This window comes from Pithys albifrons, chromosome 6 (genome assembly GCF_047495875.1).
Source record: "Pithys albifrons albifrons isolate INPA30051 chromosome 6, PitAlb_v1, whole genome shotgun sequence".
In the NCBI taxonomy this organism is placed as follows: Eukaryota; Metazoa; Chordata; class Aves; order Passeriformes; family Thamnophilidae; genus Pithys; species Pithys albifrons.
In genome coordinates this window covers 49,397,472-49,419,289 of record NC_092463.1, presented here as the reverse complement: position 1 = coordinate 49,419,289, position 21,818 = coordinate 49,397,472, and the positions used below count along the sequence as shown (strand labels likewise).

At 47.3% G+C, this 21,818-nt stretch overlaps 2 protein-coding genes across 3 annotated transcripts in view; one reads left to right on the top strand and one right to left on the bottom strand.

Moving 5' to 3' along the window:
* TSPAN32 (tetraspanin 32) overlaps positions 1 to 13,911 on the bottom strand; it is a 40,126-nt gene extending 26,215 nt beyond the window's left edge. The window contains exons 1-3 of one of the 2 annotated variants that reach the window (XM_071559491.1): positions 13,698 to 13,911; positions 2,766 to 2,880; positions 1,379 to 1,476 (exon numbers count right to left, since the gene is read on the bottom strand). In XM_071559491.1, coding sequence (XP_071415592.1) covers positions 1,379 to 1,476; positions 2,766 to 2,880; positions 13,698 to 13,880 — 396 coding nt within the window. In that variant the 5' untranslated portion in view covers positions 13,881 to 13,911. Of the gene's footprint in view, positions 1 to 1,378; positions 1,477 to 2,765; positions 2,881 to 4,969; positions 5,036 to 13,697 lie in introns of those variants that run through there. The other variant, XM_071559492.1, reaches the window with a different exon arrangement.
* ASCL2 (achaete-scute family bHLH transcription factor 2) lies at positions 12,804 to 14,345 on the top strand. The gene is made up of 2 exons (XM_071559493.1): positions 12,804 to 13,529; positions 13,626 to 14,345. Exon 1 carries the CDS (start codon positions 12,994 to 12,996, stop codon positions 13,516 to 13,518), a length of 525 nt encoding a protein of 174 aa, XP_071415594.1. The 5' UTR covers positions 12,804 to 12,993; the 3' UTR covers positions 13,519 to 13,529; positions 13,626 to 14,345.
* Positions 14,346 to 21,818: the final 7,473 nt, after the last annotated feature.

Below are 21,818 nucleotides of genomic sequence, written 5' to 3'. Positions count from 1 at the left end.
TAGAGGAGCTATGTGTGACTGGAGGAAAGGACCTGCTGGTCCCTGCCCACAATACAAAGGGAAGGGAGAGCAGCATCGTTTGGCAACTCTGGCGTTCGCTGGGTATGTGCTGGCACTCTTTAACTATCGCTTCAGTAAACGGCTATAATTTTAACAGCCTGTTCTAAATAGTTACATGGTCCAAACTATACCAGAGAGTAAGGCAACAAATAAACATTATAGGGAAGGTTGACTGTATTTTCAGGCAGCCATGACAATCTTCACTACTCTGTACATACCCACCTGTTGGTTTAGAGGTGGTAATTACAGCCACACATCAAATACACTTCAGCAAAAGAGAGGGGAGTTATACATATTCTGCTAGAGATATTCATGGGAATTGTGTCACTCAGGCCCCTGTGAGCATCTCTAACAGAGAAAGGAAGACTGCATATTGAGAAGACGAAAACATTAATCAGTAGTTGCTTTGCACTGAATTTTAAGGTTGCAGTGTCTCATTTCTGCCACTAGTATCATTTTCCCCAATTACATAGATTACATAAATCTCTTTAAAGTTAGTTTATTTATGACAGCAATGCAATTATTTTATATTAAGGCACAACTTCTTGCTCAACAGCCTGTTGACTCCTGCCCTTCACTCAGCATGGGAAAATATGCAGTAAGCAGTGCCTTTCCACTTATCCCTCCATCCCTGAGGCTGGCAGCTGCTCTGTGCAGACAAAGCCCTGTACGTAGGCCATGTTTTAAAACTGAGCTGAGCTCACAGTTTAGCTTACTACTGTTCATGTGGTCTAGGCCCAAATACATGCTTAACTGTGGATGATGGAAAGGAGAAACGGGAAATTTCAGCTACCTCTCCACCCTCTCCTTGTAGGCTGAAACTGAGGGTCCAGCCCAAATCCCCCATGGCTGTTGCCATGCTTTGTATTCCTCACACCACCACTGTGGTGGATGTTTGCAGTGAGGGCAGAAGAAGGGAGGCTAATTTTGCAGTCACAAGTCAGGAGAACAGATCTCAAAGTTGCACTGCTGAAATTTCCCCACATAAACCACTGTTGACTTTGTGAGAAAAAAGTGCCCTGGGAATTATCACTATAGTGGCTTTGGCAGATAAGCACCTTCCCTCTGAAAGCTGCATACACAGGACCTTGGCAAAAGAAACAAGGTGCAGAAGGATGCAGTCCTCAGCCTGAAGAGATCTGAAAGGTCATGCTTTTATAAAATGTCCCTTTGCAGTACTGGGTGGAACAACAGGGCCTCCTTCCCCAGGCATGCACGCTCCCAGGCATAAGCCAAAACAGCCCCCAGCACCATATTTATAGGGCACCAGCCCAAGGTCACAAAGGGCCCCTTCCAGCCAGTCCCTCTGGATACGCACCATGGCGGTGAGACACTGCGATTCACGCACCGTGGCAGCAGAGCTCAGCAGGGCTGCCAGGATCAGGGTCATGCTGAGGCAAATCCCAAAGTAGAAAGCTGGAAGGAAGTCAGACATAGGAGTTGCAGTCAGATGCTAAGTGCTAGCAGAGGCCTAGTGTGATGCTTTCACCCAGAGAGGGCCCCAAAAGTGCATTTAGGGTAGCTGGCCCAAAAGGACCAGGTTGCAGAACTGAAATTGTTTGGTAATTTGTTCAATGTCCCCCATCAGTGGGGATATGCTTTGCTTATCTGGCAGGATTGTAAAGCTCTGAGTGGTTCCCACAGCTCCAGAAGAGTGAAGCACTCTAAAAGGGTGTTGGTCCACCCAACAAACCACAAGCTGCCAATTATTTCAGCACTCTGATAAGGATCCCTCCAAACGGGGAGTGCTGGTGTGCAACAGCTGCCCCACAGTCCTTATCAGGACTCTGGGCACTGCTAATCTGGTGCAACACTTACACTCCAGTTTCCTCCTGGCTAAGGCAGGATCTCAGATGGTACCCTGGGCCAGGGCTCAGAGACCACAGCACTGCAAAGGGCTTTGCTACCCTAACCATGCAGAGGTAATGCTTGCAAGCAAGGCAAGTGGAAGCATTGCTGGAGATGAGTGGCTGTGATGGGAGAGCCTGCGAGGCTGCAGTCAGGGCCAATATATAACCACTATGTGTGTAGGAACAGGGGAGAACTGTACCTCAGCTTTGGACTAACTTAGTTCTTACACTTGACTTGTTAAACTGAAAATGAGAACCAGGATCTAGAAAGGGTATGAGCATGTTTAAGCCTAGAGTACAGCTTGGAAGAAGCAGCAGATACAAGTGCAGCAGAGGCAAGCAGGGTATTTCAGTATCTGGCCTATCTTTGCTCTAGCTGTATAGCTGAGACTCGGTTTATATTTGTCCCTTGTGAAAGGGAAAATACCCCATATTTCCTCAAAAAAAACCCCAGGTGTTTCCATGCATTTCTCCTCCCAGCCTCAATTTTCTGTGCTCTGCTTCAAATTCTGTAATAGTCCCTCTCCAGCCCTCTACCTTTAGGTTGTCTGTGCCTGAGGAGCTTCCCTTGAGCCCTCAGCACAGGGGGAAGATGAGAAGATGGTGAATAGAGGGACAGGCGCAAACAAAGAAGCACCTGAGCACTCTGTGCTCCCACAGCGGCCTTTGGTGCCAGGCATGCAGGTCTGATAAAGGGAAAAAAGTGACTGTGGGACTGTATTAGTCCTAACGCAACCTCCAAAAAACAGCCCCTTCCTCCTCTTGAGATACCTCTGCATTTCCTTCAATTGCTTTAGGGAATTTTTCAGCTCCTTGTATCACCAAAGATCTCACTGAGATGTAATCACAACATACCTTTGTAGTGGATAACTCTGTAGGAGTTGCCATCCAGGGAGATATCGCTGATGAGGGTGAAGTGGAGCCCATAGTGGGTAACTGTGCTCAGTGTGGCAATTGATAGCCCCAGCAGCTGGAAAATAAGGGTTTTAGAAAGGTATTTACAAGGCATCAGCTCTTGTTGAGTGCACACAAAGCTTTGAGGTGTATCTGGATTCTCCTGAGCCCCATTCAAATGCAGACAACCTGGTCATCCAGAGATCGCCAAGTATACCCCAAAGTACACATAAAAGGACAAACCCCGGACACTTAAGAATACTAACGCTCTTTTCCTCTCTTGCATAATGAGTGCATGTGACATTGTGCAGCCCACAGTCTCTTGGCCATTGCCTGTGGATTAAATTCCCACCATGTGAAGAACACCTAGAAGATCGATGCTCTTGCAACACACCTGTGCAGTGCCACCCCACTCTGCAGTCTACATACATGTGGTTGTGAGGGCTGCCAGCTTCAAGAGTGGTTTTGGGCAGGGATGACATTGTTTGCTTTGCTCTTTGAAATACTAGTCCCATTGCCTGCTGTTGGCTCTGTTTCCTATTGCAGAGTGCAAAGAGATGACTCTTGTACTTTTCTAAGTTATCTGTGCTGGGTTCTGTCTCTGTGTTATGTTGCTGGCCTATCTGTTTCTGTCCCATCGCTGAAAGCATAGGTATGCCTAAGGCATGGGGCAACTACTAGCACATCACCCTCCACATTGCCCAGGGTAAGTCCAGGTGATGGAGAGGGGACATTTCTGATGGCACCTGGCTATAGAGCAGAGCTCCTGCAGCATGACTAGTGGCAGAACTGGAGAAAGGCACCACCAGTGGGACAGTTAAAACCAGGTTCAAATCCACTATAATGAACTTAGAAAATACAAAATGCAAGCCCATTCCTAGCTCCTAAGATAAGACTTCATCTTCTTGTGCCTTTACAATAGGGAAACACAAGGGAACTATACCTGTGCCAAATGTGACAGTGTGGTAACAACATAACTGTGTGACATTTTATAGTAACTTTTGCTGGAGTATTACAGTTTCAGAGACTAACTACATCCAAACTGTAGCATTTTGTCCAACCTAATTTGTGGCACCTTCTGACCCTTCATACTGTGCATTACTGTGTGTATCTTGATCCATGCCCAGCAAAATGCTAAGTGCAACAATAGTTAGCTCAGATTTCTAAGAAACACCAGTCTAAAATCCTCAATACAGCAATAATGTGCTTCTAACCATCCATAGCAGCTGTGCCTTAAAGTTTCCTCTAATCATGCTTGGTACCAATCCCATTTGATTTTCTCCTAATGAAATATTTTGTTATTTGGAAGCGAGAATGACCTTACAACTGCTGCAGCCAATAGTCTTGGAATGTTGAAATTTGGACAAACTATGAAATTCATGTGTGGCTCAAAATAAGGTATTACACTCTTTCCAAGTCCTCAACCCTCTTTGAACTAAATACAGAATATTAGTAATAGTAGCACTAGTAGTAGGAGTAGTAATAGTGGTGATAGTAGTAATAGTAGTAGTAATAATTGTAGTACTAAGCTGGCAAGTTTCAATGAAGGGAGAAGGCAATAAGCACATACAAGTCCAAAACATCCAGAAGTATTCTCCAATTTCCACCATTTCTCATCAGCTCTAACAGCAGATGTCAAGAAACTCCCCTTGAATTTGATTAAAAGCTGATAAAAAGAATCCCTAGAATTGCTTTCGCTTTGCAGTGCTCATTCACAAGTTTCTCACATACACTTCCATCAAAGTCTTGCTGTTTCCACTGATCCCACCTGCAGCCAATCACCCTCCCAGCAACAAGCATGACTGTAGAAGGTCCATCGGCCTCTTTTGCCCTAGAGAGACAGGTGCAAATATATTTTTGCTGAAAACTACCCATTTTGCCAGCAGCAACCATTCCTTTCTCTTTTGAAGTGGCTGATGAGCTGTGAAAGAGCTGCAGTGTGGTGGCAGCCCTGAGAAACCAGAAGTCTATCACTGGAGCAAGAGGCAATGCTGCTGGCCAGCGATAACCACCCATGGTGCAATGATATCTCAGGCCGTTGTCTTTGCTTGCCCTCCACCCATGAAAAACAGAATGTGGGAAAACCTGACCCTCTTTGAGCAGGGATGGGAAAGGCAACAATTCACTTTGGCTCTGCAGAGATCCCCCCAAACATGCCTGCTCACCATGACACAGAGGCTGGTCACCAGCAGCTGGCATTTGGTAGTCCTCATCCCGCACTTCAGTCCCATGGTAGCTTGCCCCCAGAGAGAGCTGCAGTTGTTCCCTCCAGCTCTTGATAAAGCCTGGGTTTCCTCCAAAGGGAGGCATGGCCACAGCGGTCCTCTCAGGAAGCGTAGTCCCCACCACGTGCTGATGGACCTCCTCCTGCCTGATTATTAAATACTGTTTGGGGCAGTTACTTTCTGCACAAACTCTCAGTTGGCTGCTGTCAGCCAGCTAGGAAACAAGGAAAGGCATACAGGAAAATAATCTTTCATGAAGTTTGGAGTATGGATCCTTAAAAATATTTTTTTAACTGTTCAATTAAGAGTCTGTATCAAAATACGCTGTTTTTGACTTTCACTGGGATGCAGCTTTGCTTAATGAACACTGTCAGTAACTGTCTTTTTTTAATCTGTGTAAACAGTATCTTGGGGAAGGGTTTAGAAAAAATAATCTGTTGTTTAAAGAAGAGATTAAACCCCCAAAGAGATCTGCATAAGAGTCTTCTGTCCCTGTTTAAAACCACCACATGGCAATAAACTTTGACTGAGTCTCCGTTAAAACTTTTATTTGCAGACAAGAGAATAAACCACATTTGGTAGTATTTTATTCAGGAAATGGCTATGTGTAAATATAAACCTCTGCTCAGGAGACCCTCGCTGTCCATGGACATTTTAATTCTGTCCTTTCCCCTCTTCTATCACCGAAGGCTCCATGGATTCACAGCTACAGAAGACTCAGACTTCTTGTCTTCAAAACCAGCTGTCTCCTAATGCATGTTTCTCAAAAGTAATCACAAAGAAGCCTCAGGAACAATCTGGCCAAAGTGAGCCTGAAAGACTGAGTGCCTCAATCACCCTTAGTTTCAGAGCAAGACTGGTGGAAAACATGTGTAACAGAATAATGAAAAATAGTTGTCCTTCTCCCAGATGGCAAAGAAAGATAATAAAAAAGTAAAACCATCCCACATTAGTAACTGCAGTTACAGAAAGATGACAAAGAATGAGAGAAGTTGAAAAAAGGAAGGAAGATGCATTTTGTAGAGTAAAGAGAAGTAAGAGAAAGTGAGTTGCACAAAGCCATGTGCACAGGAAAAAGTGTGTCATGATTTTCTGACTACATCACTAGCCTTCTTGCAAGGTTTCTTGCAAAACGTCTTGGTTGCAACCTCCCGAGATGCCACTGAGAGCTGCCATGGCCGTTGCCAAAAAGAGGTGTCCCCATGGCTCACAGGTCCCCGCCCTAGGGGGGCGGTTCCTGGTGGCCAGCAGGAGAAACTGATGTACCCGTGTGCAGACAGAAATCTTCCTTCTCCAGACACCAGCTGGAGATCACCTGAGAAAAACCAACAGATGGACAACAGGGAAGGAGGGTAGTGGGGAGGGGACAACAGGCCAGTGAGGCAGCTGATGCCCAGACACCCGTGTTTAGCAGCAGGACCTCTGGGGACAGGCCAGGTAGGGAAAATGCCCTATAAAACAATGTCAGAGTTAGGACTGCATCTGAATGCAGAGCTGTGAGCACCTATCATTTCTTCTAGTACTAGGGGACAGATGGAGGTATTGCCACCTGCATTTTCAAGAGGAGGAATGACTGATATAAAGGCAGCACAGCCAGTCCACAGGTGAACTTACAGGCTAAATCTGGAAGGGCTGCAAGAAGGCCTGAGAACAATTCTGTGTTTAACACCAGCTAGGGCAGCCCAACCATGAGCAAGGGTCCAACCGTCTCACCTGCCCTGAGCACATCCGGGGCCTGTTTCACAGCGAGGGACAGGAGAAAAACCATGGAACCCATCTTTATTTCTCCCTAGACCCCAGTTCCTTTCCCCATCCTAAACGCCTGCCACCACAGCAAGACCTGTGCGAAGCCAGGTCTCACACTAGAGGTCCCCATAGGCCAGCATTCACGAAGGTTGGGATGATCGACGTGGGCTTCCTGGAGGGCAGTTCCCTCTCCAATTCCACAGAGATCTTCTCTGTCCCTACAGGAGCCTCGCACCTCACCTCCAGTCCACCTGACAGGTCACGAAATCCTCATCAACACTCCTTGGAAGGGCTCCTAGTTTTTCCACAAAATATGTTCTACCTCCTTTTGTCTCCAGCCATAAAAACAGGTATCTTTGCTTACTCACAGAGCTTTGAAAGCAGGTCTGTAACTTTAAACACTTGGTTTTAAACAGCTGTTTCCTCTGTTTTGGTTCAAAACACCTATTCCTGACTAGCTTGCCCATGTCTTCTGATGCTTCTCCCACCTCCAGTGCTTGGTGTCCTGCCTTTGTTCCCACTCCCTCCATTATAGCTGCTCTGCTTCGCTGGGCTTGGGGGTGGAGAGATTTTCTGCTGTTTCTCTTGTCTCTCTCTTACTCTCTATCACATACAGGTATGTATCCCATATAATTTTCTGTTTGGGGCAGCGCACATATGGATTTCTAACATTAGAAAAATAACAAGAGCACCCAAAAAAGAAAGCTAAAAAGAAAGTCAGTCCTTCACCCAAAAGAAAACAGGAGCATAAGTAGAGCTGGGATATTAAGAGGTTGGGATCTGATTGAGAGAGGCACATTTGGTACACAGAAGGGCACTACTGAAGGGAGCACAGTGGGAGTCCATGTGCTCATCTTACCTGTGTCCATCAAAATGGCAATCTGTACAACTTTGTGTGGGATTAAACTTCCTCTGGGTGCCCATCTGCCTCAGCAGCTCCCTATCCAGGGAGCAGTAGTGAGAAGCAGGGTGTCCCCCCAGCCTCATCCCATCGGGAAGAGAGGCAGGGCTGGTGGCATGCTGGGGAACCATTGTCACAGTCAGCATGTGAACTGGATGGGAGCATGGCTTTTCCAGCAAGACTCAGCCTCCCGCCCACCCTGCCAGGTTTTATCAATTGGTCTACTTTGCAAGAGCACAACTTAGCACTCTCAAATGCTGTGCAAAAACTACAGGTGACCACAGTTCCTGCCTGTGGCTTCCTCCCTTATCTCTGGTTATTAGCTGGACCATGGAAACACAGTAATGAGTCTGAAGATACTCCAGAGAGGACAGATGGCTCTCTTCTTCTAGCCTTGTGGCAGCTTGCAGATTACTGTTATGAATATATATACCAGCATCCCCAGTTGCACAGGTCTCAGGACATGCCACCTCATCCAGACGGGAAGGACTGATCTAAAAAAGGGAACAGAGCCAGGTCGTATTTTTTGCAAAGCTATAAACCTCCAACCCTCTTCTGAGCTAGGAGAAAATGATGGTCATTCCGTCAGAGGGATGTCCTGAAAGAACCAGGGGATTTGGTGCATTAATACTACATGGGGTGTACTTGGGACACTAAACACAAATGGAGGAGAAGAGGCTGAATTCATGGTAGTGCTTTGTCAACATCCACTTTTCTGGCTCTCTCTCTGTTGGTGCAGGCACCAGTGATGAAACAGCAGCACCCCAGCCTCAGTTGCTTGAACACTGTCAAGGCAGCAGGTAAGAGAAACTTGGCCTTTGGCTTTGGGACACTGCTACTCATGCTCCTGAGAAAGGATGGGCTGGAGGCAAGGAAGAGGATGTAATCCAGGAGTCAAAACTACACCCATCATCCAGACAGGATACATCTGTGCCAGCTCCCTGATGCCTCTAAGGAGCCTCTTTCTTTTCCAGCCCACAGCACCATTAGGGAAAATACCTCTCCTGCACAGTAGAAAACAACTCCAAATGTAGTAAATTTACAAGTGTCAGTGGATCTGCCCATTTGGTCCCTCAGCCCTAACATGGCTGTATTCACCCTACAGCTTGGTCATAAATAAAACATGTCCATATCAAACCACACCACAGCCATAGGAATGATGGGAAGTCAGGGAGACCTCACAGCCCATGTCTGCCTTCCCAGGCACATCACAAGGATGCATTGTAAAGGCTGCTTAGTATTCATACAGCACATACACACAATCAAAGCTAAAAATCAACTTTTAAACCCAGGGCAATCTCTTTTCAAAAAGGGAAGGAGAGGAGAAAAGGGGGAGGTGCTGGGCTTTGCCAAGCTTCAGATGCACCATACAACTCCACTGTGAATTGAAACAAGGCTGGCTGGAGGCTGCCCTGGAAGAGACAAAACCAGAGAGAAATCATAGTATCTCCAAAGAACTTTTTTACCTCTTATTTTCAACATGTGTGTATGAAATCCTGTAGTGATTCCCAGGCAATTTGAAATTATTATAGGTGATCAAATAAAATGTCAGAAGAGTTATTAAAAATAGTTCATCAATTCAATGAAAAATTATATTGGAAAAGAGCACGAGCTGAAGACGGGGAATTCCCTTCAAAGAATAAACTCAAATGAACTTTTTTCTCCACTGAAAGCAGAAGAAGTGTACTCATTTCCTAAAGCACATCCCCTACTCAAACTAAATTATTTTTTCTTTTCCACATGTTATCTAATTGCAGACTGCCCAGGAGCCAGCTGTGCAGATGATAGGCCTGAAGACACAACACAAGCCCTGCTCCATCTTGCCGTGCTCTCAGCAAAGCCAGCCTGAACACAGGCAAATGGGGGTTCACCTGTTCACCAAGAATAGGGGTGTTCAACTGCCCATCACCCTTTGTTTCTGGCATTCATCCTCTCATGCCTTATTGCAACAGGACATCTATTGTTTTCCACTGGGGTCCATAAAGTTTTAGCAAAAAAACCTTAAAAGCTCATGTCAGCTCATTTGTACTGACCAAGCACCCCATCTACAGCCTTTCCGCTGACACATGCCAAGTCAGGCAGGGGCAGCACTTTCCTTTCACACTTGGTACATGCAAGAACTAACATCAGGGCATGGCAGACCTTTATGGTCTCTCTCTCTGAGAATAGTTTGGGCACCTTGCAGCACAATGGCCAAAGCCACACAGGGCTACAAGTTGCCCACACCAACCATGCAGTTACCATTTTTGCTTTACCTGCTCCAGGTGAGGAGAATCTCTTCTTCCTACTCTCTGGAGATGGGTAGCACAATGCTGGATGCTCTCTCTTACCAGATTATGATCAGGAAGTTGATTGTGAACACAGACAGTGTTTATGATGTCTTGTTCTACTGTATCTTACATAGTCATTAACTTTATAAGGAGATTTCAAATAAGATTGCACTTCTCTGAGTATGAGATGTACCTATCCAGCTTCCTTCAGACTGTCAGGAAGCAAGCTGCATTGTTAAAAAAATGTAAGCAGTTGCTGTGTGTTGTACTTAGGCCCAGACCCGATGGCCACATCTGGCTGGAAATGTGTCGTGATCAGCAGCCCTGAAACCAGTTTGGACAAGTCAAGTTCATCCCTGGGCTGAGTGTGGAATCACTGTGGCTGGAGGCTGCACACTCTCCCTTGAGACTGGGTTTACTGGTGTTTGAACTGCACATTATTAATGAAAAAATTCCCTGTAGTTATTTTTGTATGATTAAAATCCAGTTATTACTCTTGAGTGTGGCTCTTCGATACAGAAGGTTTTCTGTTGAAAAGTTTCAAGGAAAGAAGCTTCCCCTTTTCTGTGAGAAAGACTTTCAGCAGAAATTAAAAGATGAGGTAATAAAATAACTTCGATATTATTCCACTGCAATAATGCCCTAACTGACTAAACTATGATTGACAGTGAGCACAAGGGAAGCCCCCCACACCAGCCAAGACAGCTTTGTGGATGCTGAAAACAAGTGCATTACATGGCCTGAGCTGAGCAAGTGCATTACATGGCCTGAGCTGAGCATGTTTGTGAATGCTCACACTCACAAACATGTTCATAGGCACAAGCAGCTCCCCTGTGCTGCTGGGAACCCCCAGCAGATTAAATGCTCCCATCTGCACCTCACTCCATGAGCTGCTTCTCTCGGGTTAAATTGTTCAGGGAAGCTCTATGAATGCTCATTGGTTTTCCCCCAGGCCTACAGCACGGCCAAGAATGTTTCAGAAGCCACTGAATTTGGGTGCTAAACCTTATGCATGCTTGAGTGGGATTGCAAGAAAATCTAAGGGTTGTAAGGCTCCTTCCTGTCACTTCAAGGAATTTCAGCCTGGCTGCCTGTGACACTGCAGTGGGGCTGGTTCCTTCAACCCACTGCCATTGCAACATATCCCTAGGAAAAATATTTATCTTTCAATGTGGTAGAGCCTTGCTACTCCCTAAATACCCACACAGGTACAAAAGAGCTTCCCTGTGTCACATCTAGAAATCATGGATAGCTCTTTGAATTCCCAGTTTTGGCTTAGATACACCCAAGGAACAGCACCAGGGAGGTTCAGGGTAGCCAGGGGAATACAGACTCTTACTTTGATACGCAAATCGTGCTGCAGAGCCTTGCTGTCACCTGTCTGTGCGATGACAGCTCTGCCACAGGCATGCATAGATCCCCGCCACCAAGTTGCTGCCAGCAACACCAGCTCTGAGCATTTTCCTGAGGCGGGGCTATGATCCCTCCCCAGAACTGAAGCCCCATAACTGAACTGCCTCCAACCTCTTGCCTGCCTGCCTTTGGGTGGAGGGAGACCTGCAGAAGACAATTTACACTCCAGTTACTCAATTAGCAGCTTATTTAACCCCTCAGTGGATGAGCACCCTCCACCTCCTGCTGAGTCACACGGAGGGGCCACACTAGCACCAGCTTGACAGCTGGTACAGGGGACATGGCTGGTTCCGCTGAAGCCAGTGAGAGGGGCTGTTTTAGCATCACATGGTTGGATTTGTTTGTTTCTTTGGAAGTTTTTTTAAAGCCTAGGCAGGATCAAAGGCCTGAGGACAGCACATCCTGAATTTGTACTGAATCTGAGAGTTGACAGAGCCCTTGGGCAGTGGGTTCACGTATCCCCCCCTCCATCCACTGTTTATTTAGCAAAATACTGTGCAAGTTACTCTTCATATCCACCTCTAGGACTCCAAGAGAAAGCTCCTTTCTCCTACCCGTTCAATGCAGCTATCCAAAAGCACCTTACCCAGCTGCTCTTCCCCCCAGAGCTGGAATCAAGGCTGGCTTGATGGAGAGCCAAGAGGGACTGCTTGGCATGGCAGAGGGAAGCTGGTGCGCAATCTCTGAGCCACAAAAGCTCTACATTTTCCTGCTCCTCTCCATGCCTTTATCCTTGAAACTCTCATTGAAGCCCAAAAAGCCGGCCTGTGAAAAACAGCCTTGATAAGATGACTCACACCCCTACTATAAATTTTTGTTATTATACTTTTTCGATGGATCTGACAGCAGAGCCTCTTTCCCTCTGTCACACAAAAGCCGACCTGCACTCACCGCTCCGCCGGGAAAGCCCTGGGGGCAGCCGCGCTGTTGGGCCACCGCCTTCCCGACACTGCCACCCGCAAGGCAACCGGTTTTGGGAGGGGGCAGGTTGGTGGGACATTTGAAGGCACAGGACCCGTTCTTCCACCTCAAGGAGGGCAGGGGGAATCCTGTCTGCTCGTGCGTGTCCTCTGAGGTGTGTGCAGGAGGCGGGGAGGGGGAGGGCGGAGCGCCTCCCACGAGTAATAATAAAAAATAAACTAAACTAAAATGTTAAAAATTCCAAGGGCAGAGGCGGTGATTCGAGGGAAAAGTTGCAGCAGTGGGGCAGGGAGAGCAGCCCGAGGGGCAGGGGCAGGGGCAGGGACAGGGACAGGGACAGGGGCAGGGCCAGGGCCAGGGACATGGACGGGGGCGGTGGAGGGGAGGAATTGTTGGGGCCGGCGGCGCCACGCGCCGGGCGCGCGCGGGGGCGGGGGCGCGCGCGGGGGAGGGCGCGGGCGGGGGCGCGGCGGCGGCGGGCGCGCGTGGCAAGGCGTGCGCGGCGCGTGCGGCCGGCGGGGGCTCGCGCGCGGCGGCGCGTTGATAAGGAGCCGTCCGGGCGCGGGAGCCGCCGCAGAGACGCGGAGCGGCGGCGGGAGAGCACGGGCATGGGAATAAGCCCTCGCTCCGCGCTGCCCACCCCCGCCTCTTTTTTCTCACTTTAAATTTCGTTTTTAATTTTTTTTTTTGCCCGCCGCCGTGGCCGTCCGGCGATGAACAGCGGGGCTCTGCCGCCTCTGTCCCCCGCCGCCCCCCGCGGCCGCCGGCGGCCCGCATCCCCCGAGCTGCTGCGCTGCAAGCGCCGCCTGGCCTTCGCCTCCCTGCCGGGCACCGGCGCGGCGGCGGCGGCGGCCGTGGCCCGTCGGAACGAGCGGGAGCGGAACCGCGTGCGGCTCGTCAACCTGGGCTTCGCCGCCCTCCGCCAGCACGTCCCCCACGGTGCCGCCAGCAAGAAGATGAGCAAGGTGGAGACCCTCCGCTCCGCCGTCGAGTACATCCGCGCCCTGCAGCGGCTCCTCGACGAGCACGACGCCGCCGCCTCTTTTCCCGACGGCCGCGGGCGGGTGGCCGTCGGGGAAGTAGGCGGCGGCGGCGGCGGCTACTCCTCTGCTTCGCCCTCTTTCGGCTCCTCCATGCCCGGCTCGCCGTGCTCCTCCGAGGAGAGCGGCTACGACGCGGCGCTTAGCCCCGAGGAGCGGGAGCTGCTGGACTTCACCAGCTGGCTGGGGAGCTACTGACCCGGCGGGAGGTGAGGGGGCAGCCGAAGGGGAAGGTGGGCTGCTTTCCCCTCCGGCGCTCGAGGAGCGGGGCACGGACCTACCGGGGCTCTCACATCTCTCCGCAGCCGCGCTCAGTTCGCAGCACCGCCGCGCCCGCAGTCTCCGCAGCAGCCAGCGTCCCCTCTGGAAGTACTGACCTCTTCCCTGGCGGGACCCCGCTGGCTGCTTTTCTCGCCGGGTTCACCTGTCGTCTTCGGGTCGTGGAAAGTGCAATGGTTGGTGTAACTCACTGCGGGGCCTCGCTCTCTGCGCCGGGGTAGCTTCTCCTCCTGGCCGCTTGGAGCTGCTGATCGACGGAGAGGATGCCCGAGCGAAACCATTTCCCCCCGCCGCCGCTGCTGTCTAGTGATGCTTTGGAGTGGTGGAAAGGAAAAGAAGAAATTAAAAACACTTGATGCTTCCTTGTTTCTGGAGGGGGAGGGAATTTTTTATCATGTCAGATTCTATTTTATATGTAACTTGAACCGCCTGTGGGGACACTGGTGTATGAAGACGTATTTTTGTACAAGAAACCTTAGGAAAAAAGGGTGAAGAGATGGTTCTATTTTTAGCAAGTCCTATTTACTTTTTCTTGAACACTGCCAGCTAGAATGTTTTGGGAACATACACGGTGTAGATAAAAAGGTGTTTGTTTGGGTTTTTTATTATTATTATTCTCTTCAAACACTTCAGTAAAAGACTGTAAAGTTATGTTTCAACGTGGTGTCTGAGTTTGCCTGCTGTGAAGGTCCATCTCTTTGAAAACTGAAGTTTGTTTTCTTTTTTAAATAAATGTATTGAAGGCATTTTTGTATGCACTTGCTAGGATTTCTTAAGTTGTACATATGCAGTTTTTAAGAGAATATCATATTTTATGGAAATTGACTTTATAAATAAAAATCTATTTATAAATGGCTTCAGGGCTATAATATATATGTATTTGCCAGAAATGCCCAAGGTAACTAACTGCTACCTGGAGGAAGAGGAGAGTAATGAGCGACAGCACAGAGAGGCAGTTCTCCTGGACCAGGTTTTATATGCAGAAGGGAATAAGGAGTAGCATAACAATCTCCAAGCTGGGGTTGTTTTTTTTTTCCATTCAAATTTTATAAACTCAGCACTTGGAGCAAGTACTGCAGAGATGATGTATGAGGAACTGCAGATCTGTGTAGGACACAAGGCAGGTTCAGAGCTGATAACTCCTTTCCTGAACATGCAGAAGGTGCTGCTGCAGGAGACTGTGTTGCCCTTGCCTACAGTGATGGGAGAGTCATGGAAAGGTAAAGAGGAAGTGGGTATCTGAAGTTTGTTTGTCTTGGCAGCTACTCTCAGGAGGTAGGTTGGGGTGCTTTTATTCAGGGGAGCAGCATCTCCAAGAACAGTGTTGTCATTCAAAACCACACATAACCAACAGTGTCCCACTCTGTTCTACTCTAACTTCAGTTGCATGTACATATTCTTTATCTAAAGGAAATAAGCAACCATGAATTCCTCCTTAGAAACTACTGTCAGAGACTCATAAGCTCTGTCCATTGCTTTTGGGCTCATGCTGAAGACCTTCTTCAGTGAAGGTGAGCCAGAGGTAAGACTGTGTGTTTAAGGTAAGACTACTGTGAAAAAAACCACGGTGGTGCTGGCTTGAAAAACCATGGCAGACATTGTTAATTCCCATAAATAGCTCTAGTGAATGTTACAAGCTGAATGGAGCAAAATGGTCTGGCCTGGAGAACATGCTGAACAAATATAAAGCAGAAAGGGTTATTAAAATTGACCTACTTTACAGGACTGTGTGTATAATCTCTGCTGTCTTCGTACTGGGAAGGTAAAACTTTTCAGGGGTATCACTGAGCAATCCAAGAGTCAGTAAATGCAGTGGATGCTCTGTAGTTCAGATCTGAAAGGGTATTGTACATACGTGATTCCATTTGAAGAGGGAAAAAAAATCCCTAAAACAAGCCATGGGAAAATGAAGGCTCTAACAGCAAGTAGCATTTAGGAGCTTGCAATCAAGAGCAGTAGTTATTGTGCTTCAAGTTCATTCCGTAATCAAAGTTGCTCTAATAAACAGTCCCTTTAAAAGGCACAGGGAATTAAGTGCTTAATAAATTGCTTGCAAAGATTTTACCCTTTATGGCTCTTCAACATTCCCACAGGTAGAAGTGAGAGCCGTGAGCTTACCTGGGGACTAAGTGATCAGCTATGCTTGGAAGCAGAGGTGGGGCTGGTGGAGTGGGGTAGTAATGTGGTACCTTTCTCCAGGGTGGGTTTAGGGGCTTTATCCTCACAGATGACCTCCAAAAATCAGTCAGACATAAACCCATGCAGATTCCCAAATACTTACTCTCAGCCTAGAACAACACCATGTCATCTTTTCCAAGCAGTTTAGAAATGAGGACTGCTGCATTCATCTGCACAAGTGTCCCACTATGGTGGGACACTTTGTTTGGAGCATGTTACTACTGCTTGGCAGGGTGTTTGTTTTCCTTCCTTAAGAGCACTGATCATTTTTGTCTTTCCAAAGCAATATTTGGCTGTCAGTCAAGTAACTCCTAACATTGTTACCATGTTCATCTAATCACCGAAGATACTGTTTCAGCTACATTGGAGCAGCACCATCTGTAACTGTATTGGCAAGAAATTAGCTGCAAACAGTTTTCACTTAAGCAATATTAATATTGGGGGGTGAGAAGAGCTTTGCCAGCATCACAAGTTACCTTAATGTTGTCAGCCTGTGTTTCAGTAGAAACTAAACGGAGAAATCAGGAGGGTATAATTCTCTTTAAAAAAACCCTCACAGTAGTCATGAATCTTCCAAACAGATGAGGGGAAAGAAGGTGCAGTGAGAAGGATGTATGCCTGTTTTATAAACAGATGGACGGAGGGACTCCTTCCCCCAAACCTGGTCATAGTGACAACTCTCCAGCAGATTCTCAGATCAAGCGGGTACACCAGAAAGAAGGGTATTGCATCATTCTGCCGTTTTAAGAAAGCATTAGGGAGGATGCAGGGGAGGTCCTTTGGCAGTGGCAGAGACAGCAGATACCTTCAGCCAGCCCAGCTCACTCCTCTTCAGTGGAAGAAGACTGCATGGACCCTATTGAGCAGACTTCTGATCCTAAAAAGTCACACCTAGATTTCTCTGCTGCCTTTATGCAAAATAGTGCCAGTGGACGTGGAGACAAAAGCCCTTAGACTAGGAGCAAGAGTAAGAGCAGACCTGTCTTCTCAGCCAGGTTCTTCCCCTGACTGGAGAAGCCACCTACACTTGACGATGAGACCTTCAGTATCTGAGTTAGCTGCCATCAACTAAGAGCTGCCATGAGGGCTTCCAGGAAGTCCGAGTCCCTGGCCAAACTGCTACCTGAAATGCTTGTGGCAGGGATGAGAAATGCCTCTGATGAGCACATAATTTCTCTTTAGATGTGTAACTAGAAGCTCAGTGCCTAAAATGGAAACTCCAGGTTCCCAGCAAGACACAAACCTAGGCCTATGGTACAGGGCTGCGTGAGTCTCAGATAGTCAGATTTAGGAAAATAAATATGCTGAGTTATTCTGAGAGTTAAGCCAAAAAAAGGACTGATGACATGAGGAGGCAAAGGCTTGTCTATGTACAGCTACAAAGCACATTTCTGTAAACCTCTCATATCTACATCCACCCATGGGTTCCTATTTTCCTAAGCAGCATTTCACAGGTCACAAACATATCTAATGAAGCAGAAACAAGTTGCAGGATGGTGTCAGCATTAGCTGCCCCCACCCCCAGGCTGAAAGAACCCTTCAATTTTCAAGCATGGTCCCCTCCTTAGCATTTTTTTGTTGCTCAGACTGAAGCTTTTCTTGTTACCCAAAGAAGGTCCAGCACATGCTAAAAATAGTTCCATGCGTTATTTCCCGGTACTGTTTAAATGATAATGTTGCCCCTCATGGGCAACCTCAGGTTCTGTTCCATGGCTACACTCCTTCCAAATTTCTTCACATGCTATTAAAAATAATTTCGAAGAAAAAGCCTACTCAGCCTGCTTGAAGGCTTGTGCACCATGGAAAAGGCCTAGGAAGCAGGCAGCATCTCCATGACAGGGTGGCATTGTTGGTCCTTTCAGGGAGAGTGGCTTCAGCAGAACCCCAGCACCACAGTACCCTCCAGGAGAGCCCAAGGGAAAAGGGCTTTCTCCTGTTCCTACCACCACAAGGTATCCCCAGCAAATACCTGCTTCACCACAGATTGTCCTGCAGAGAATAGCCCATGGTTGGTTTCAGTGTATAGAAACTGACTTTTACCTTAACACCTCATAAAGATCTTGTTAGAGACCAAGCAGGACAGACAGCGAGCGAGGTGAGCTCCTGCAGATCAGCTTGCTGCTGCCTCCCGTCCTGTCTGTGAGGAGCAGCTGCCAAGAAGATACTTGTCCTGCCCAGCCTTAGGTGTGTGTACCAAGGCTTTTCGCCTGGCACGGTTTGTGGGCAGATGGTTGTGTGCCGAGACTAGTCCTGAGGTCATTTCACTCTTTTAATGCAGGTCACAGAATAGCTGGCTAACCGTAACAATTTTCAGTCATTTCTTATCTGGATTGGATCTGGGCCAGAAGGCTGGGAGGATCTGTAGCTAAGAGTGAAAGGCAGCCCCTTGCACAGCTGATGGCAGGCAGAGCTGGCCTGGCTTTGCCCAGTTTGGGCATTGGCCAGCAAGGGTTCAATTTTCTTCCCAGAAACTACTATCAACAAAGCATTGGCCAAAGGCATACCTGGGAGTAATGGTACTAATAACATTAAAGTAGCACCACCTGTAATAACAAGTTAATGTCACACCCTTGAGAGGCTATCAGGCAGTATGACAAATGACTTAGAATTCCAGGGACACCATGAACCCCCAGCTCCTTTTGAGCTTGGTGTGCACCCTGGTACACATGAACAGAGAAGCTCTGCCAGGTGCTTTCAGAATAACCTTGGGACCTCACCAAGGTCTTCTCAAGCTGGGCCCTGGGGCTTGCTCTTTGGAGAAATGAATGGATGCTCCTGTCTGAGTCTGAAGACGTGGAAGGGCTTTAAACTTACAGGTGTTCAGTTTTTTTATCATATCCAACTACTTTCTTCCACCCATTATTTTCCCATGTTAAAGATCTACTCAGAATAATGGTAAAGCTAGTACAAGAAAGAGAGAGGTGGTGTAGTTAAGGCACTTCCCAGTGAGAGGGGTTGGTTTGCACCTCTGCTGCCACCATCATCAAGATGGGAAAATTGAAGGGGAGCATCAGCATCCTTAGCTTAGGGAAAGTGTTGCAAAACCATCAGAGACTGAAATTTCTGTTGTATTTTAAATTCAGAGTCTCCCCTGCTCTTGATAGCCTACAGTCAGACAGAGATCATTGTTCAGACCAGGATGACTAAATCCTCATTTTCTGCAGGGTACTGCATGCCCACTCACTCCTGTTGACACCACTCTTTTGTCCCAGAGAACAAACAGGTGGCAAAAGAATAAATCTGTTGAGCCCCACAAGTCCTATCATGGCTATGCTACATACAGGTAAAGCAGGAGAGAAATCCTCAGAGAAAGCCCAGCCCGATGGTAGGCTCCAACACCAGCATCCACACATGATGAGTGGGAAAAACCCAAGACAAGGCAGACATTTATTATCTGCCCAAGTTATCAGTGTTGTTATACAAAAGATGAGAAATAAAAAGTTATGCAGAGAAACAAAGAAATTAAAAGGAGAAGCAAGTGTAAGAAAGTGGCCATTAGTGGAAAGCATAGTGTATTAAATCAGAGCAAGAAGCACTGAGAAATTACTTCAAGTATTAGTCTGTGACACTCTCACTCCCCTTTATAAATGCTTTTGTTTATGTGTAGATGGTAATAACATCAGAGCTATAAACATCAGAAAAGGAGAAACTTGTGGTAAAGCAATTGTTTGGCTGCAGGGACCAGGGCAGTGCTTCAGGCTTTGACCTGTAAGCATCCACCTTGCTGCTGGAAAAGCCTCAGTTCTCTCCTTTCTTGATCTCCTTTCATCTCCTGGCCTCAGCCCCAGCACTTAAAGCCTGCAGTACAACAGTGATGCAGTCACCAGACCCAGTAAATTGTGCTTGCTTTTTAAGTTGTTTGTTTTTTTGGGTTTGTTGTTCTTTTAAAGTGAAGAAAAACCAACAAAGAGGCATGATAGCCCCAAGGGGAATTTTCTGTTAGTCACTGCTAAAAGAATGACCAATTTTTAAGTGAAATGTTGACACTTTTATAACACAGCAAATATCATTGCCTTGAGTGAAGCACTTCAAGATTTTTTTGTAAAAAAGATGAATTTTGTCAGAATGTTATACACTAGTAGGAAGTGTTGCAATACTGTAACACATTTTCCCTTTCACTCTGTTTCCTGCATACAATTCCTTCAAGGCTCCACAAAGGAGCCACAGTCACTTTAGAAGAACTATACACAGAAAGAGCAGGTGAAGCCCACTCGGTAAATAAAAATCTAGCTTAGAAGCAGAAGTAAATACCATGGTCCTTTTACCAGCAGAGAACCTGCAAAGCCCTCTGTGCAGGCTGCTGACTCCCACATCACTTGCACCAGCCTGCCTTCAGCATGGGCTCACTTATATTGAAGGGAAGCCAGCTGGTGTCAGTGGAAGCAACTGGTCCCCTCAGTGAAGCACCTGCATGTGATTCTGTGCCAAGGGTACTTCTGTGTCTTCTACTTCTCCTCACCCAGGAAACACCTGGCACCTGAGAAAAGTGGCCAGTGGAGATGGTGAGATGTGATTTAAGGAGCTTGAAGTTTGCAACACACACTGTCTTTGGGTCTGATTTGAATGGAGATGAGGGTGGGGACCAGGTCTGGGTGCACCCTGGCACAGCTCAGCACTGTCTCCTTGCCTGATTCCCGCTAAGCCTCTCTCCAGCAGCCTCCATGCCTGTCCCACAGGCTGCATCCCTGCATGCTGCATGGACCTGCAGTGCTGCTGAGATAGTTTATACCCTTTGGTCTTTGGTCTTTCTAGAGGACAGCCAGTAAAGAGAGGTGAGAGCAGAGATGCTTTTGAAGTGGGTAGACCACAAAGTTCATTTAGGATGCATACATCACCGAAAAAAAAAAAAAGAACCCAACCACCAGACAGTAATAACTTCAAAACAGTGCTGACTGGAGTTGAAAACAGCGATGTACTGGCAGAAAAACTAGAGCTTACGCCAAGTTCAGATGTGATCTAAACTAAATTTGACTGTTTATGATGCTGAAGAGAGCAAATTGTTGCCAGCAGGGAAATCTTGCTGTTAAAGAGAAGCACACGACTTGTTAAAGGGACCTCCGAACACTCTTTCAGACCCAGCAAAAATCATAACCAACCCCCTCTCTGATGGAGAAAGCAAGGGCTGTGTCATGTTTTGCACATCCCATGGATGGTTGGGCCTGAGCTACATGGACAGGACCTTTGGTGGGATCTGGGATATAGGACACTGGCTGCACTTGGTGTGCACATTGCAGAAATCATGCAGAGAAGGAGCAGAGAGGTGGAGAGGGTGCAGAGGAAGTGGGCTTCTGAGGCTGCTGGGGATGCAGACTGGGGCAGGAGGCCAGACAGATTGCCTGCAAGTTTTTCTTCTGCTGCATTTGAGGGGACAGGATTTGGGACCTTTCCTTGTGAGTAAACCATACAGCCATCCACACTATGCTGCTGCCTTGCCATCCCAACTTTTCACCACTGTCAGTTTTGGCTTGATAAAGTAGCATCACCACCACGTTGGTGCACCACTGTCTCATTGCATCCTTGTATGGGATACAATATTCAGGACTTGCAGCTGCTCTTTTCAGGCACTGTGGAGACCACTCAGGACACAGACAGAAAGGAGCAGCTTAGGCATCATGAAGATGCTGGGTGTAGGCAGCTTCGTCCTGCTAGAAAGCCATGCTGCATGGCTGGATTAGCCCTCTCTCTAGAGTGAGCTTCTGCATAGCCAGGTCATGGTTTGTGGTGCACACTGGCTTGGACACAAACAATCCTAACAGCTGTATAGCTCTTTTCCAGCAAATTGTTATCATCCAGAAGAGTTAAGCACAAAGTGAATTTCTTGTGTTAATCTATTTGGGCCCATTTAGATTTGTTTTATTCTATTTTAGTAAGAGAAGTGAGTTGAGATGCCTGTTGGAGAGTTAAAATAACTCACTTGAAGCATTGCTTGTTAGTGCATGACAAAGAAAGTTACAAATTTCCAATAAGTTCTGAACTGAACATTATAGAAACTATTATTTTGTCAGAGCTGGTGAAGTTATTTATTGAAAATAAATTTAAAG

Coding starts and splice junctions, on each gene's coding strand:
- ASCL2 (XM_071559493.1), top strand. CDS start 12,994: ATGAACAGCGGGGCTCTGCCGCCTCTGTCCCCCGCCGCCCCCCGCGGC.